The sequence below is a fragment of the Chanos chanos genome, chromosome 16 (assembly GCF_902362185.1).
Source record: "Chanos chanos chromosome 16, fChaCha1.1, whole genome shotgun sequence".
In the NCBI taxonomy this organism is placed as follows: Eukaryota; Metazoa; Chordata; class Actinopteri; order Gonorynchiformes; family Chanidae; genus Chanos; species Chanos chanos.
In genome coordinates this window covers 18,046,081-18,066,080 of record NC_044510.1, presented here as the reverse complement: position 1 = coordinate 18,066,080, position 20,000 = coordinate 18,046,081, and the positions used below count along the sequence as shown (strand labels likewise).

The following is a 20,000-nucleotide window of genomic DNA, read 5'->3' as shown; positions in this document are numbered from 1 at the left end:
TATTAGGGCAGGGGTTGAGTACGGCGCGGTATTAGGGCAGGGGTTGAGTACGACGCGGTATTAGGGCAGGGGTTGAGTACGGCGCGGTATTATGGCAGGGGTTGAGTACGGCGCGGTATTAGGGCAGGGGTTGAGTACGGCGCGGTATTAGGGCAGGGGTTGAGTACGGCGCGGTATTAGGGCAGGGGTTGAGTACGGCGCGGTATTAGGGCAGGGGTTGAGTACGGCGCAGTATTAGGGCCACATTGAGGGGAAAAAATCTGAGAATAAGGTTGTGATATTACGAGAATAAAGTCTTAATAAGAAAGAAAGTCATAATATTATGAGAACAAAGTCGTAATTAATGAGAATAAAGTCATAATATTTAAAGGAAAAAGTCATGATATTACGAGAATAAAATTTCTAGGGAAAAAAACATAATATTTAGAAAAATATATTACCAGCAACCAACAAAACAATCAATGGCAGCCCAAGCCTGCTTCTGGCAGCTGCTGTTTGTCTCAGGCATCGTGCCGTCCTGATACTTTATTATAACGTCCTGATACATTATAATGTGGTGCTGATATTTGTGAATCCTGTACTAAAGTAGAACTCCACAAGATGCTCCACGTTTCTCATTTTAACACAGGTGGCAGGCTGCTCTTCTGATATTTCCCCTCTGTGTGTGTGTGTGTGTGTATGTACTAGCTTATGTGTGTGCATGAGACAGAGAGAGACTGTCAGTATTTTCCTTGGCTGGTAAAAAAATATTGAGTGGCTGGTAGATTTTGGAATCCACCAGTCACAGTGGCAAGTTGACAAAAAAGTTCATTTCAAACCCTGACACACACACACACACACATGCTACCTACAGGTACACAAAACAAATACACACACACACATATAGTACACATGCACACACATGCTACCAATAGGTACATAGAAACACACGCACACAATTACCCACTGTGTTATAACTCTATAATTTTGTTTTCCTCTGTGTGTGTGTGTTCTCTCAGGTGATGAAGATTCAGTACGTGAGGAAGAGGCCGGTATATGATAAGGCAGTAGTGTCTGTGTTTGATCATGTGGAATGCCAATGCCAACCACGCAGGAAACACACACACTCTGTCAGAGAGAAACACACCCACTCCGGCAGCGAGAAAGAGAGAGTTGCTAAAAGTCAGAGTGTGGAGCAGCTCAAACTTCACCAGCTGGAGGCACTGTGGAGTCAGCCCTGGGACTCCAGCAAACACCACATGTTTATCAATAATAATGGATCTAAACAAACAAACTACACCGCAACTAAACAAACGGACACACACTTTACACATCCAAATCACACGGTGTCTTCAGAACCAGAGGAAGAGGAAGAGAAGGAGGGAGGGATGGAGAGAAGATCTGAGCATAACGAGGACGCCAAGGAGCAAACCAGTCAAAATCAGGCTCAGGGGAGCAACCTGGCCAATCAGACATCAGAAAATAAGCAGAGACACAAAGACACAGCCAATCAGAGGCTGGATGACAGAGTCAGCCCTTCAGAGATGACTGGTCAAAACTGTGGGCAAAAGCCAAACTCTGTAGAAGAAGCCAATCAGAGCTTAGGACAGCAACACAACCATGTAGATGTTACCAATGAGAGAGAAGACCACAGACTGACTGATTTAGAGACAACCAATCAGAGTCTTAGAGACAATGAGACTCCGCCTTCAGTGAAGAGTTCACACACACTGGAGTCAGAGCGACAGGCTCTGGAGGAGGAGAAATCGGAGCTGCTGTCTCTCCATAGACGACTAGATGAAGAAAGAAAACTCCTAAAACAACAGCATAGAGATAAACAGCAAACTTACACAACGACACTACGCACGGGTACTGACATACAACACACACACACACACACACACACCCACACTACGACACTACGCACGGGTACTGACATACAACACACACACACACACACACACACACATACACACACACACACACTACGACACTACGCACGGGTACTGACATACAACACACACACACACACACATACACACTACGACACTACACATGGGTACTGACATATAACACACACACACACACACACACACACACATACTACGACACTACACATGGGTACTGACACACACACACACACACACTACGACACTACGCACGGGTACTGACATGCAACACACACACACACACACACACACACTACGACACTACACATGGGTACTGACATACAACACACACACACACACACACACACACACACACTACGACACTACACATGGGTACTGACATACAACACACACACACACACACACACACTACGACACTACACATGGGTACTGACATACAACACACACACACACACACACACACACATACACTACGACACTACACATGGGTACTGACATACAACACACACACACACACACACACACACTACGACACTACACATGGGTACTGACATACAACACACACACACACACACACACACACACACACACTACGACACTACACATGGGTACTGACATACAACACACACACACACACACACACACTACCACACCACGCACGGGTACTGACATACAACACACACACACACACACACACACACACACACTACGACACTACACATGGGTACTGACATACAACACACACACACACACACACACACACACTACGACACTACACATGGGTACTGACATACAACACACACACACACACACACACACACTACGACACTACACATGGGTACTGACATACAACACACACACACACACACACACACACACACTACGACACTACACATGGGTACTGACATATAACACACACACACACACACACACACACACACACACACTACGACACTACACATGGGTACTGACACACACACACACACACACTACGACACTACGCACGGGTACTGACATGCAACACACACTCACACACACACTACGACACTACACATGGGTACTGACATACAACACACACACACACACACACACACACACACTACGACACTACACATGGGTACTGACATATAACACACACACACACACACACACACACTACGACACTACACATGGGTACTGACATACAACACACACACACACACACACACACACTACGACACTACACATGGGTACTGACATACAACACACACACACACACACACACTACGACACTACACATGGGTACTGACATATAACACACACACACACACACACACACACACACACACACACTACGACACTACACATGGGTACTGACACACACACACACACACACTACCACACTACGCACGGGTACTGACATGCAACACACACACACACACACACACACACACACACACACACTACGACACTACACATGGGTACTGACATACAACACACACACACACACACACACACACACACTACGACACTACACATGGGTACTGACATACAACACACACACACACACACACTACGACACTACACATGGGTACTGACATACCACACACACACACACACACACACACACACACACTACGACACTACGCACGGGTACTGACATACAACACACACACACACACACACACACACACACACACACTACGACACTACACATGGGTACTGACATACAACACACACACACACACACACACACACACACACACTACGACACTACACATGGGTACTGACATACAACACACACACACACACACACACACACTACGACACTACACATGGGTACTGACATACAACACACACACACACACACACACACACACACACACTACGACACTACACATGGGTACTGACATACAACACACACACACACACACACACACACACACACACTACGACACTACACATGGGTACTGACATACAACACACACACACACACACTACGACACTACACATGGGTACTGACATACAACACACACACACACACACACACACTACGACACTACACATGGGTACTGACATATAACACACACACACACACACACACACACACACACACACACACACTACGACACTACACATGGGTACTGACACACACACACACACACACTACGACACTACGCACGGGTACTGACATGCAACACACACACACACACACACACACTACGACACTACACATGGGTACTGACATACAACACACACACACACACACACACACACACACTACGACACTACACATGGGTACTGACATACAACACACACACACACACACACACACACACACACTACGACACTACACATGGGTACTGACATACAACACACACACACACACACACACACACTACGACACTACACATGGGTACTGACATACAACACACACACACACACACACACACACTACGACACTACACATGGGTACTGACATACAACACACACACACACACACACACACACTACCACACTACACATGGGTACTGACATACAACACACACACACACACACACACACACACACACTACGACACTACACATGGGTACTGACATACAACACACACACACACACACACACACACACACACACACACACACACTACGACACTACACATGGGTACTGACATACAACACACACACACACACACACACACTACGACACTACACATGGGTACTGACATACAACACACACACACACACTCACACACACACTACGACACTACACATGGGTACTGACATACAACACACACACACACACACACACACACACTACGACACTACACATGGGTACTGACATACAACACACACACACACACACACACACTACGACACTACACATGGGTACTGACATATAACACACACACACACACACACACACACACACTACGACACTACACATGGGTACTGACATACAACACACACACACACTACGACACTACGCACGGGTACTGACATGCAACACACACACACACACACACACACTACGACACTACACATGGGTACTGACATACAACACACACACACACACACACACACACACACTACGACACTACACATGGGTACTGACATACAACACACACACACACACACACACACACACACACACACACACTACGACACTACACATGGGTACTGACATACAACACACACACACACACACACACACTACGACACTACACATGGGTACTGACATACAACACACACACACACACACACACTACGACACTACACATGGGTACTGACATACAACACACACACACACACACACACACACTACCACACTACACATGGGTACTGACATACAACACACACACACACACACACACACACACTACGACACTACACATGGGTACTGACATACAACACACACACACACACACACACACACACACACACACACACTACCACACTACACATGGGTACTGACATACAACACACACACACACACACACACACTACGACACTACACATGGGTACTGACATACAACACACACACACACACACACACACACACACACACACACACAATACGACACTACACATGGGTACTGACATACAACACACACACACACACACACACACACACACACACACACACAATACGACACTACACATGGGTACACACAGGGGTTGGGTACCGAAACCCGGTGCCAGTTCCCATATGATCGGTATCTATCAGACCGAACTGCAACACAGATGTCAGTCCCTCATTTTGGTGCCACTTCAACGCCTGAGCTGTCGATTGAAATATTTGCCCTCTGGTGCTTCGAAACCGTTACCGGCAACAGAAGCATCGCTGCATGTCACGTGCCATCGCTAGTTAACATTTTTGTATGTTCACACTGAGAGTGGTGAGAGCGTCACAGCAACCGGAAGTCATTCATTTTCTATGTGAGCCAGCGTCTTTAAGCGGCGAAGAGCGCCATGGCGAGGGCGGTTTGAGCGTCAGAATAAAGTTGAAGTTCGGTTAGCTTCATGGTAATGAGCTATGACGTGGTTCGGCGGCAACCAGTCGGAATTTAGAAGTGCTCCCCACTAGAGAATTCTGGAGAACACAATCGTGTAAACTTTTGTTCCCACCAAACATGTAATTTAGTTCCCAGCACAACGGAGGACAGTTTGATCATAGCTGTCGCAGGTTGAAATGTTGAAATTTGACTTAGCATTGTTAGCCTGTTAGCACTTAGCATCACCGCAAAAGTCTCACCACACAAATGGCTTATAATTAGTTTATTTCGTTAGTTTATTTTGTTACAGAACTTGTCATTATAATTATTCATTTCTTTCCTTAATCGATCAATTTCTCAGCTTCACATTTAAAAGATTTCATGAGCTAACTTACAGCCTGCTTGTGGTCAGTCTGCAGATATCGGTCGACAAGTTTGTTTGCCTTTCAGCCCCTTTAAACAAGTTTGCAAGCCCAAGCTCTGCTAGCAGCTGACACCTACCGTTAGCTTGTCGCTGCCTTGACAGCCCCTCTGGTCCCACAGCCTACAGTCACAAATGTGTGGGTTTTGTGGTTTTGGACTTTTGATAACTAGACATAACAATGGGTACTAAAATTAATCACGCGGATGTTCTCATCAATACTGACGTCAGAGGCTTAAAATAAGCACTTGCAGCCGTGTTCAGCTTAAAGTGTTAAATTAATATATTGTTCAATATGAAGTTCAGACTTGCCTTAGAAAAAAAAGCCGTTTTTAAATGTCGTCCACCTTCGTTTTGCCTTTCTTTCTGTCTTTTTTTTTTTTTTAAGTATCAGTTCAGGCACCGCTTAGGCACCAGCACTGTTGTAAAAGTATTGTTTTTGCAGTGGTATTCGGAAAAAGCCCAAATGATACCCAACCCGAGTACACACACACAAACATACACACGCCTACACACCGACACTACACACAATGACACTACACATGGGCGCGCACACACACACGCGCGCACACACACACACATACACATACACACACACACACACACACACACACACACACACACACCTACACACGCCTACACAACAACACTACACGAGTACACACACACACATGCCTACACAACAACACTACACATGGGTACACACACACACATACACACGCCTACACAACAACACTACACATGGGCACACACACACACACACGCCTACACAACAACACTACACATGGGCGCACACACACACACACACACACACACACACGTGCCTACACACACACACACACGCGCAAACACACAAAAACACATACATAACGACACAATGCGCAGGAACTGACACACACACACACACACATACACACACCTACACAACAACACTACACATGGGTACTGACACACACACACACACATACACACACACACACACACACGTGCCTACACACACACACGCAAACACACAAAAACACATACATAACGACACAATGCGCAGGAACTGACACACACACACACACATACACACACCTACACAACAACACTACACATGGGTACTGACACACAACACACACACACACACAAACAAACACATACATAACGACACAATGCACAGGAACTGACACACACACAACACACACACATGTACACAATACACAGAAGTACTGACACTGACTCAGCAAGAGAGAGAGCTAATGTGTGTGTGTGTGTCTGCGTGTGTGCGGGCATGTATGTGCATGGGTGTGTGTAAGGAGAGATTCAATATATGTGAAGTGTTCAGACTTACAGATCAATTAAAGCAGATTTTGTCATTAAAAAAAAGCTCAAATACACTCATTGTGTGTGTGCGTGTGTGTTCTCTCAGTGTCTGGTTCCTCTAGACCAGTGCGACCAGCTCCTCCACGTTCTGCACCCAAGACCCCAGTACGAACCCCCAGGAAACGACAACGCAAACACAGACATCGCATCAGCAAAGCAGCAATGAGGGCTATGTTAATGTAGAAAACACACACCTGAACAGGTAACACATACACATGCAGCAGTGAGGGCTATGTTAATGTAGAAAACACACACCTGAACAGGTAACACATACACATGCAGCAGTGAGGGCTATGTTAATGTAGAAACACACACCTGAACAGGTAACACATACACATGCAGCAGTGAGGGCTATGTTAATGTAGAAAACACACACCTGAACAGGTAACACATACACATGCAGCAATGAGGGCTATGTTAATGTAGAAACACACACACCTGAACAGGTAACACATACACATGCAGCAGTGAGGGCTATGTTAATGTAGAAACACACACCTGAACAGGTAACACATACACATGCACACACAATCCACAGACATGTGCTCTACACACACACACACACACACACACTTTTTTGATGACTTCAGGTGTAACTCTTGTTAAAATAATGATTGAAAAGTTCTTAAAGTTCTCTCTCTCTCTGTCTCTCTCTCTCTCCGTGCAGGGGCGATGGAGGTGGAACAGACGGTTTTTTAATTGTTCATATTAATAACTTATGAATTAACTCGTGAGCTGCTGTCTCTTCCGCTGTTATGCAGTAACCACAACAGTCTTTAGTCCAGCGTGGGGTCAGTCTTTAGTTCAGTGTGGGGTCAGTCTTTAGTCCAGCGTGGGGTCAGTCTTTAGTTCAGTGTGGGGTCAGTCTTTAGTCCAGTGTGGGGTCAGTCTTTAGTCCAGCGTGGGGTCAGTCTTTAGTCCAGCGTGGGGTCAGTCTTTAGTCCAGTGTGGGGTCAGTCTTTAGTTCAGTGTGGGGTCAGTCTTTAGTTCAGTGTGGAGTCAGTCTTTAGTCTAGTGTGGGGTCAGTCTTTAGTTCAGTGTGGGGTCAGTCTTTAGTTCAGTGTGGGGTCAGTCTTTAGTCCAGTGTGGAGTAAGTCTTTAGTTCAGTGTGGGGTCAGTCTTTAGTCCAGTGTGGAGTCAGTCTTTAGTCCAGCGTGGGGTCAGTCTTTAGTCCAGTGTGGGGTCAGTCTTTAGTTCAGTGTGGGGTCAGTCTTTAGTCCAGTGTGGAGTCAGTCTTTAGTTCAGTGTGGGGTCAGTCTTTAGTTCAGTGTGGGGTCAGTCTTTAGTCCAGTGTGGGGTCAGTCTTTAGTTCAGTGTGGGGTCAGTCTTTAGTTCAGTGTGGAGTCAGTCTTTAGTCCAGTGTGGGGTCAGTCTTTAGTTCAGTGTGGGGTCAGTCTTTAGTCCAGTGTGGGGTCAGTCTTTAGTGCAGTGTGGGGTCAGTCTTTAGTCCAGTGTGGGGTCAATCTTTAGTTCAGTGTGGGGTCAGTCTTTAGTCCAGCGTGGGGTCAGTCTTTAGTCCAGCGTGGGGTCAGTCTTTAGTCCACTGTGGGGTCAGTCTTCAGTTCAGTGTGGGGTCAGTCTTTAGTTCAGTGTGGGGTCAGTCTTTAGTCCAGTGTGGGGTCAGTCTTCAGTTCAGTGTGGGGTCAGTCTTTAGTTCAGTGTGGGGTCAGTCTTTGGTCCAGTGTGGGGTCAGTCTTCAGTTCAGTGTGGGGTCAGTCTTTAGTTCAGTGTGGGGTCAGTCTTTAGTCCAGTGTGGGGTCAGTCTTTAGTCCAGCGTGGGGTCAGTCTTTAGTCCAGTGTGGGGTCAGTCTTTAGTTCAGTGTGGAGTCAGTCTTTAGTCCAGTGTGGGGTCAGTCTTTAGTCCAGCGTGGGGTCAGTCTTTCGTTCAGTGTGGGGTCAGTCTTTAGTCCAGTGTGGGGTCAGTCTTTAGTGCAGTGTGGGGTCAGTCTTTAGTTCAGTGTGGGGTCAGTCTTTAGTTCAGTGTGGGGTCAGTCTTTAGTCCAGTGTGGGGTCAGTCTTTAGTTCAGTGTGGGGTCAGTCTTTAGTGCAGTGTGGGGTCAGTCTAGTGTTGAAATGTAGTGTCAGTCCAGACTCACTCCCTGACTGAAATGACCTCTAATGTAAAAACCTGAGCCCCTGACTGTTTGGCTGAAGATCTGAAATATTTGCTCGTCTGAAGATTCTGCTCTGCTAAGAACATCTGAACTGAGGGGGGGCGAGGAGGGTCTACAGGCTTTCAGCGAATAACTGCAGTGTTGAATGATGTGATCAGTTTTAATTGATCCCTCCGACCCTTCAAAACAGGGATGAACAAACTCACAAATATGCACCAAACCCAGGACACTGTCTCCTGTCAGCTCCAGACTAAAAACTTACTGACTAAAAACTTACAGACTAAAAACTTACTGACTAAAAACTTACATACAGAGGAGCAGAGGACTCACTGACAAGTAACGTACAGGTTAAACTGGGCCCAGCGAACCCAGTCACAGTTTAGAGAGGGACCAGGAGCATTTTCCACAGAAGACTGGATTGGGAGTAAAAGAAGAATTCAATGAGAAAAAATATAAAACAAATTAAAGCCAAGCAGAGAACAGAGAACAATACTGGGTTTCACGTCTCTGAATTGTACACTGGAAACATAGAGAAGTGTATGTACACTGGAAACATACAGTATAGAAGTGTATGCATTTTGTTCTTTGGGTTTTCATGGTGCTATGCTAACGTGAGCTAATGGCAGAGCTCAATGTGTTTATAGTATTTATTTGTTACAGAATGTTTCAAAGATTTCCCTTTATATAGACACCTTTCCATGGCTTTCTCAATTACAGTCATTGATTAAAAACTGCAACAAAGCTGGTGTGTTTGTCTGTCTGTTTGTTATATATATATGTGAGTGGTGGAGATAGAAATGTTTTTCAGAACGGGTAATAATCAGTTAAGAACAACACAAGATAACACACAGATGCTGACAGACTCCTTTTCATTAACTGTCTCTCTATATTTGAGTTATTGTTTGTGATGTGGTGTTTGTGTTAGTGCTTATGTTCGTTTTAGTATTTGTGTTAGTGTTTGTATTAATGCTTGAATCTATGTTAGCATTTGTGTTGTGTTTGTATTAGTGCTTATGTTAGTTTTTCTATTGGTGTTTGTGTTAGTATTTATATAAGTTTTTGTAGTAATGCTTGTGTTTGTGTTTTTGTTAGTATTTATATTGGTGTTTGTATTAATGCTTGTGTTTGTGTTTTTGTTAGTATTTATATTGGTGTTTGTATTAATGGTTGTGTTTGTGTTAGTGTTTGTATTGGTGTTTTTGTGTTGGTGTTTGCAGGGGTTAAAGTGGGATTTGGCAGGTGGGGGAGCCCTAGATCCGGTGTAGCAGTATAGCGGGGAAAAATTATTCACCTCAAAATAACTCCCAAATTGATTTGTACTGTGAGCTCCAATGGACTTATTCTCTCTGTGGACAGGCCATGTGATCAGCTGACCTTCTTCTACGCACCCATTTCTTGACATGTTTTTCTGGATCCCACTGGTCCAAAGGAGGACCAACCATCAGCGCTGAGACCTTGTTGATTTGTAGTTGTTTCTGTAGAGGCTTTGTTATATTGTTCATTTCAGAGAATCCTCTTTCACAGTCAGCACTGTGATCCAGGACTGTGTTGTCTGGCCTGAAAAACATCAGTTTGCCTCTTCATCATGTTCACAGCATGAGATAATGTTATGTCCCTTGACTGCAAACTTTCAGACAAATCTTCCAGCTCCTCCAGAGCATCGAGTATAAGACCCATGTTCTTTATGAAGTCACCTGAAGACAGCCTTGTAGCCAGTCCCTCAAACAGGCATCTGTCATTTGAACTGCTTTTGGTTTCTTCACTAGCCCTGCACAAATGAGAATAAAGAGCACCATGCATTGTCCAGACAGCGCTCACTGCTCTACATGATGAGGCCACCATCTCACTCCTAGGACTCGACTCATCTGTTCAATCAGGATGCCTGTTTCTGAGACTGCAGAGCTCAGTTCTCGTAGAGTTTTGGGGCACTGGTTGCACAGGCAGTACAATTTGTCCATAAAACTTGAAAAATGATTCATTTCAGTGCAGTGCTTGACAGCATCCCCAGGAGACAGCTCCAGTCTGTGGTTTAAACAGTGCCAGCCAATCAGATGTGGGAACTTGCTTTCAGCCTGGTAAGGTCTCCATCCTTTCTCCCCAACATCACCGAAGCTCCATCAAAGCAAATCCAACCAAACACTCATTTAGAAAGGCATCATCAAGGCCATGACTTATTAACCAGTTCATTAGAGCCTCCGCGATGCTTCTGCATTAGCAGATCCAAGCTCCACCAAGTCTAACAAAAAACAAGTAGTTGGCTCGGAATTATTAACTGAGCGCGTCAGTTAACTGAGCGCGTCAGTTAACTGAGCGCTTCATTTGAGTTCTGGATGGTGTGTGAAGGGCCTGTTATGTTTTGCAATATGATAAGCTGTTCTGAATGCAGATTCTGTTGAGGAGGTTAACTCTTTTGAGCCTTAAGCAAACCTGAATCCAACTCTTTTTCTGATCTCTTTTGGAGAATTGCATCTGCTTGTTTGTGACTCTGTGAAGACTTGTGTTCATGTATTTTTTCCTCAGTGATGTCATTTGGCTTTTGTTGTTCCATAAGGAGACTTGTTGCAGTTTTGTCAATCGCTAGAAAAAGTGTGCCTTTATGATCCTTTTCTATAAACACCAAATGGTGTAGTACTTTTGCATACAGAGCCTCCTAACTTCTTGTTAGAGAAAATGTGGATATGCTTGTTTGAATTATTCATAGTGAGAAACTCTCCAACAATCTGGCAAATTCTGTTCTGTGTGTGTGCTCTGACTCTGGGCTGTGGTTCTGGGCTGGGCTGTGACTCTGGGCTGGGCTGTGACTCTGGGATGTGCTCTGACTCTGGGCTGGGCTCTGACTAGGCTGTACTCTGACTCTGGGCTGGGCTCAGACTCTGGGCTGTGCCGTGACTCTGGGCTGGGCTCTGACTCTGGGCTGTGCCGTGACTCTGGGCTATGCTGTGGTTCTGGGCTGTGCTGTGACTCTGGGCTGTGCTGTGACTCTGGGCTGGGCTCTGACTAGGCTGTACTCTGACTCTGGGCTGGGCTCAGACTCTGGGCTGTGCTGTGGTTCTGGGCTGTGCTGTGGTTCTGGGCTGTGCTGTGGTTCTGGGCTGTGCTGTGACTCTGGGCTGTGCTGTGACTCTGGGCTGGGCTCTGACTAGGCTGTACTCTGACTCTGGGCTGGGCTCAGACTCTGGGCTGTGCTGTGGTTCTGGGCTGTGCTGTGGTTCTGGGCTGGGCTGTGACTCTGGGCTGTGCTGTGGTTCTGGGCTGTGCTGTGACTCTGGGCTGTGCCGTGACTCTGGGCTGGGCTCTGACTCTGGGCTGTGCCGTGACTCTGGGCTATGCTGTGGTTCTGGGCTGTGCTGTGACTCTGGGCTGGGCTCTGACTAGGCTGTACTCTGACTCTGGGCTGGGCTCTGACTCTGGGCTGGGCTCTGACTCTGGGCTGTGCTGTGGTTCTGGGCTGTGCTGTGACTCTGGGCTGGGCTGTGGTTCTGGGCTGTGCTGTGACTCTGGGCTGTGCCGTGACTCTGGGCTGGGCTCTGACTCTGGGCTGTGCCGTGACTCTGGGCTATGCTGTGGTTCTGGGCTGTGCTGTGACTCTGGGCTGGGCTCTGACTAGGCTGTACTCTGACTCTGGGCTGGGCTCTGACTCTGGGCTGGGCTCTGACTCTGGGCTGTGCTGTGACTCTGGGCTGTGCTGTGACTCTGGGCTGGGCTGTGATTCTGGGCTGTGCTGTGGTTCTGGGCTGTGCTGTGACTCTGGGCTGTGCCGTGACTCTGGGCTGTGCTGTGGTTCTGGGCTGTGCTGCTGCTCTTTGTGGATTTTGCCAACTGCATCCTTCAATATATCAGCAGATGTTACATGGGCTACCATACTATCATGGCTGCTTTTCAACCCCTAGCCATAGTATAAAAGTGGAATTTGGCAAGTGATAGTAAAGAGCATCGTAGGCACATGTATATCACACTGTCACGCTGTTAAGCAAAACCTGAGCTAGGACTTGCTCGGGGGTGGGGGTCATCTTCCTCTCTTGTCCTCTCTTTCTTCCATCTTTCTCCATCTTTGAGAGTGAATTTATCACACATTAACGTTAATAATGCACTGGGAGATAATGCTTACTGGGAGATGCCAGTTTGAGGGTACTTTATGCTCCTCATACTAGCACTGGGACCAGTGGCGGAGCTAAAATCACCCTCTCATCTAATGTTAACGTTAATTATAATAACTTAAACGCTATATAACGTTAGTGATCGCCATAATAACTGACCAGATAGCAGACAAATAACCCTGTTGACAGTGTGTGGACCATTAGTCAAAAACATACACCTTCTGAAATATTCGCATATGTGTACACAGGGCCTCTAAGATAGATGACGTTAAGGTTAAATGAATTGATAAGATTACGCGGCTTTGAGAGAGAGTGCGAGAGAGAGACTTGACAGATTAGGCTACCCACATGAAAACGTTAACACAGTTTCATTTAAATAACGATAATTGCAGCAGGTTTAAGTTAAACTCTGTTAAATCTCACACACTCATTTTTACAGGCTGTTACTTTCTATCAGGGCTGTGTTGGGTAATAAACATTCCTATAGAGCAGGAGATAGCCGACCCTTGGTTCTGTTGGATCACGAGCGTGAACACTGGAAGTTTCTAATCATCATGGCATCAGCTGGAAAGGAACGCTAGGCTGAAGCACACGCAAAATGAACTCATCTGACAGTATTATGTCTGAAAGTCATCCTGCCCCACTTTAACCCATGGGTGTTCGTGTAAATCTTCATGTTTTTGTTTGGTCTGATGCTGGTGTTAGTGTTTGACGATGGTGCAGTTAGCCAGGAACAACATGATAAAACTTTAAAATTCAGTTTATTTAACAGTGCTGGCTTTAGAGTGTGTGTGTGTGTGTGTGTGTGTGTGTGTGTGTGTGTGGTGTGTGAGTATGTGTGTGTGTGTGTGTGTGTGTGTGTGTGTGTGTGTGTGTGCGAGTCTGTGTGTGTGTGTGTGAGTGTGTGTGTGTGAGTCTGTGTGTGTGTGTGTGTGTGTGTGTGTGTGTGTGTGTGTGTGTGTGAGTCTGTGTGTGTGTGTGTGTGTGTGTGTGTGTGTGTGTGTGTGAGTCTGTGAGTCTGTGTGTGTGTGTGTGTGTGTGTGTGTCTGTGAGTATGTGTGTGTGTGTGTGTGTGTGTACTGTTACTAGTCACTAGTTGTACTTCAGTGTTGTATTTGAATGGTATTTGTATCTGTATGGTATTTGTATCTGTAAGCTGTATGTTGTATTTGTATGGTGCACCAATACGCCAAGAAAAAATCCTCGTAGGGGTAAACGTACTTGGCAATAAACCAAATTCTGATTCTGATTTTAACTTAATTACTACAGAATCAGTAAGACACATTATCCACTGTACACTTATTGCTGGTTTACTACAAATGTATTTACCATAGATGTATTTGCTATAGATTTGTGCACTGTAGATGTATTTACTATAGATGCACTTATTGGAAGTCGCTTTGGTTAAAAACATCTGCTAAATGCCAAATCATAAATTGTAAACTGATTTGTGCACTGTAGATGTATTTACTATGGATTTTTGCAGTGTAGATGTATTTACTGTAGATGTATTTACTATAGATATATTTACTATAGATGTATTTACTGTAGATGTATTTACTGTAGATGTATTTACTGTAGATGTATTTACTGTGGCTGTATTTACTGTAGATGTATTTACTGTAGATGTATTTACTGTAGATGTATTTACTATGGCTGTATTTACTGTAGATGTAGTTACTATAGATGTATTTACTGTAGCGGTGTTTACTGTGGCTGTATTTACTGTAGATGTAGTTACTATAGATTTATTTACTGTGGCTGTATTTACTATAGATGTATTTACTGTAGATGTAGTTACTATAGATGTATTTACTGTAGATGTATTTACTGTGGCTGTATTTATTGTAGATGTATTTACTGTTGATGTATTTACTGTGGCTGTATTTACTGTAGATGTAGTTACTATAGATTTATTTACTGTGGCTGTATTTACTATAGATGTATTTACTGTAGATGTAGTTACTATAGATGTAGTTACAATAGATTTATTTACTGTGGCTGTATTTACTATAGATGTATTTACTGTAGATGTAGTTACTATAGATGTATTTACTGTAGATGTATTTACTGTGGCTGTATTTATTGTAGATGTATTTACTGTTGATGTATTTACTGTGGCTGTATTTACTGTAGATGTAGTTACTATAGATGTATTTGCTGTAGATGTATTTACTATAGATGTATTTACTGTAGATGTATTTACTGTGGCTGTATTTATTGTAGATGTATTTACTGTTGATGTATTTACTGTGGCTGTATTTACTGTACATGTAGTTACTATAGATGAATTTACTGTAGATGTATTTATTATAGATGTATTTACTGTAGATGTATATATTATAGATGTATTTACTGTAGATGTATATACTGTAGATGTATATATTGTAGATGTATTTACTGTAGATGTATTTACTGTAGAGGTATTTACTGTAGATGTAGTTACTATAGATTTAGTTACTGTAGATGTATTTACTGTAGATGTATTTACTGTGGATGTATTAACTGTAGATGTATTTACTGTAGATGTATTTACTATAGATGTATTTACTATAGATGTATTTACTGTAGATGTATTTACTATAGATGTAGTTACTATAGATGTATTTACTGTAGATGTAGTTACTATAGATTTAGTTACTGTAGATGTATTTACTGTAGATGTATTTACTATAGATGTATTTACTGTAGATGTATTTACTGTAGATGTAGTTACTATAGATGTATTTACTGTAGATGTAGTTACTATAGATTTAGTTACTGTAGATGTATTTACTGTAGATGTAATTACTATAGATGTATTTACTGTAGATGTATTTACTGTGGATGTATTAACTGTAGATGTATTTACTATAGATGTATTTACTGTAGATGTATTTACTGTGGCTGTATTTACTGTAGATGTAGTTACTATAGATTTATTTACTGTAGATGTGTTCTGCATCTCTCTCTCTCTCTCTCTCTCTGTTTATCAGGTTCATGCAGACACATAGCACATGCATTAACTCAGTCAGACACACAGGGCAGGAAGGATCCATATTTATGTGTTTAGTCATGAGAAATACACTCTTACAAAAATCTTTTCACACAGCTAAAATAAACATAATAATAGTGAAAGCTGAAATAGAAATTACATGAGTTACTCAGCTACTCTATTTTTAAAAAATAAATGACGTTTTTAATTTAACATTACACACACAGACACACACTCATAACTCAGGTCATATGTACCTTCACACACATTACCTTTTATATTACATTTACATTTATTCATTTTGTTGACGCTTTTATTGACATTTTTTTTTTTAAGCCCGCCACCACCCCTCCAACATGGGAGTCACATCGTACTTTTCTGTCTTTTTTTTTTTTTCTCTTGTTTCTTCTTATAAATTTTATTGTGTACAGAGGAGACAGGTGGACAGGCAAACGAACAAACATGCAGACAGACAGGTGACATACTGTTGAATGACAGACAGACTGGTGAACAGGTAGACAAGGAGACAGACAGAAGGACAAAATCAATGAAAGGTAATAAGGGAGTGAGGGAGTGACGCTTATTGACATTTAATGACATTCAAGACAGGCAGAGTGCAAAACCAAGCATGTAATAATAAGCTATGCATACATGCCACAGACAGCTCCTTAACAGGCTCAGTGAAGATGATATACAGAGGACATGTGGGTAACTGTATTTGGGGGAGAGACGCAGTGACCAGAGCCAATGCTGACAGGCAGTTTCACACAGTGGGTGGAAAGAAAGCCAATACAGTTGGAGTTGCTATGGAAATGGTTTGAGGTTGAGGAATAGACAGGCCTTGTATGTACTAACATTCATTCTGCGACAGTGTAACATATGCTCTCTGACCACTGTGCTCTGGCTGTCTCTCACTGCTGCCCCCTGCTGGAGCCGTGGAACTGTGTACCCAGCCACCATTTAGACTGGGCATTGAGCAGTAGCCTGTCTGGAGAGTCTGGACCACTGGGGTGGGTACAAGGGTGTCATCAGACCCCAGAACAGTCGATGAGTCATTTGTGTTCCTATTGGCTTGCTCGCTCGGTTGGATGGGGTCATGACCTGAGGGCAGGGGGTTGGGAGGTAAAAAGACATAACCAAACTCTCGGGGGGCGGAGACTTCAGAAGAGAAGGCGGGGTTTTCGGGAGATTGAGGGTCAGTGCTGAGGTCAGATTGGTTCATGCAGTAGATGTAGGGTCCGCTAAAGCTCATGCCTGACACCCCCCCCTCACTCTTCCCCCCTGTGGAACAAGAGGAGTGGTTTGGTTCATCTGGGACCTCCTGCTTAGAAATGAGTCGATCTTCATCATCATCATCAACACTGCATGGCCACAGTGGGTCTTCAAAACTCCTGCAATATATACACACACATAAATATACACAATATACACATACACAAAAGTATAGACACATAAATACATAAGATACACACACACACACACACACACACATATATTATAAATGTATACACAGAAATACATGCACAGAAGTATACATACACATAAATATATGAAATGCATAATATTTGTGTGTGTGCACGCGTTTGTGTGTGTGTGTGCGTGCGTGTGTAATGTGTAATGTGTAATGTGTGTGTGTGTGTGTAATGTGTGAGTGTGTGTGTGTGTGTGCGTGTGTGTGTGTAATGTGTGTGTGTGTGTGTGTAATGTGTGTGTGTGTGTGTAATGTGGGTGTGTGTAATGTGTGTGTGTGTGTGTGTGTGTAATGTGTGTGTGTGTGTAATGTGTGTGTAATGTGTGTGTAATGTGTGCGCGTGTGTAATGTGTAATGTGTGTGTAATGTGTGTGTAATGTGTAATGCGTGTGTAATGTGTAATGCGTGTGTAATGTGTGTGCGTGTGTGTAATGTGTAATGCGTGTGTGTGTAATGTGTGTGTGTGTGTAATGTGTAATGTGTGTGTGTGTGTGTGTGTGTGTGTGTGTGTAATGTGTGTGTGTGTGTAATGTGTGTGTGTGTAATGTGTAATGTGCGTGTGTAACGTGTAATGTGTGTGAGTGTAATGTGTGTGTGTGTGTGTGTGTGTGTAATGTGTGTGTGTGTGTGTGTGTGTGTGTGTGTAATGTGTAATGTGTGTGAGTGTGCGCGTGTGTAATGTGTAATGTGTGTGTGTGTGTGTAATGTGTGTGTGTGTGTAATGTGTGTGTGTGTGTGTAATGTGTGTGTGTGTGTGTGTAATGTGTGCGTGTGTAATGTGTAATGTGTGTGTAATGTGTGTTTGTGTGTGTGTAATGTGTGTGTGTATGTAATGTGTGTGTGTGTAATGTGTGTGTGTGTGTGTAATGTGTGTGTGTGTGTGCGTGTGTGTGTGCGTGTGTAATGTGTGTGTGTGTGTAATGTGTGTGTGTGTGTGTGTGTAATGTGTGTGTAATGTGTAATGTGTGTGTAATGTGTGTGTGTGTGTAATGTGTGTGTGTGTGTGATGTGTAATGTGTGTGTGTGTGTAATGTGTGTGCGTGTGAAATGTGTGTGTGTGTGTAATGTGTGTGTGTGTAATAAGTGTGTGTGTGTAATGTGTGTGTGTGTGTGTAATGTGTGTGTGTATGTAATGTGTGTGGGTGTGTAATGTGTGTGTGTGTGTGTGTGTAATGTGTGTGTGTAATGTGTGCGCGTGTGTAATGTGTAATGTGTGTGTGTGTGTGTGTGTGTAATGTGTGTGTGTAATGTGTGTGCGTGTGTAATGTGTAATGTGTGTGTGTAATGTGTAATGTGTGTGAGTGTGTGCGTGCGTAATGTGTGTGTGTGTGTGTGTGTGTGTGTGTAATGTGTGTGCGTGTGTAATGTGTAATGTGTGTGTGTAATGTGTAATGTGTGTGCGCGCATGTGTGTAATGTGTGTGTGTGTGTGTGTGTGTGTGTGTGTAATGTGTGTGTGTAATGTGTAATGTGTGTGTGTGTGTGTGTGCGTGTGTAATGTGTAATGTGTGTGAGTGTGTGCGTGCGTAATGTGTGTGTGTGTGTGTGTGTGTAATGTGTGTGTGTGTGTGTGTGTGTGTGTAATGTGTGTGTGTGTGTGTGTGTGTGTGTGTAATGTTTGTGTGTAATGTGTAATGTGTGTGTGTGTGTGTAATGTGTGTGTGTGTGTGTGTGTGTGTGTGTGTAATGTGTGTGTG

The 20,000-nt window shown here is 43.9% G+C and overlaps 1 protein-coding gene across 1 annotated transcript in view; it reads left to right on the top strand.

The window, feature by feature from the left end:
- pdgfbb (platelet-derived growth factor beta polypeptide b) overlaps window positions 1-8,345 on the top strand; it is an 18,543-nt gene extending 10,198 nt beyond the window's left edge. The window contains exons 5-7 of the mRNA XM_030793349.1: window positions 999-1,848; window positions 7,695-7,850; window positions 8,316-8,345. Coding sequence (XP_030649209.1) covers window positions 999-1,848; window positions 7,695-7,831 — 987 coding nt within the window. The 3' untranslated portion in view covers window positions 7,832-7,850; window positions 8,316-8,345. The remainder of the gene's footprint in view (window positions 1-998; window positions 1,849-7,694; window positions 7,851-8,315) is intronic.
- The last annotated feature ends 11,655 nt before the right edge of the window (window positions 8,346-20,000 follow it).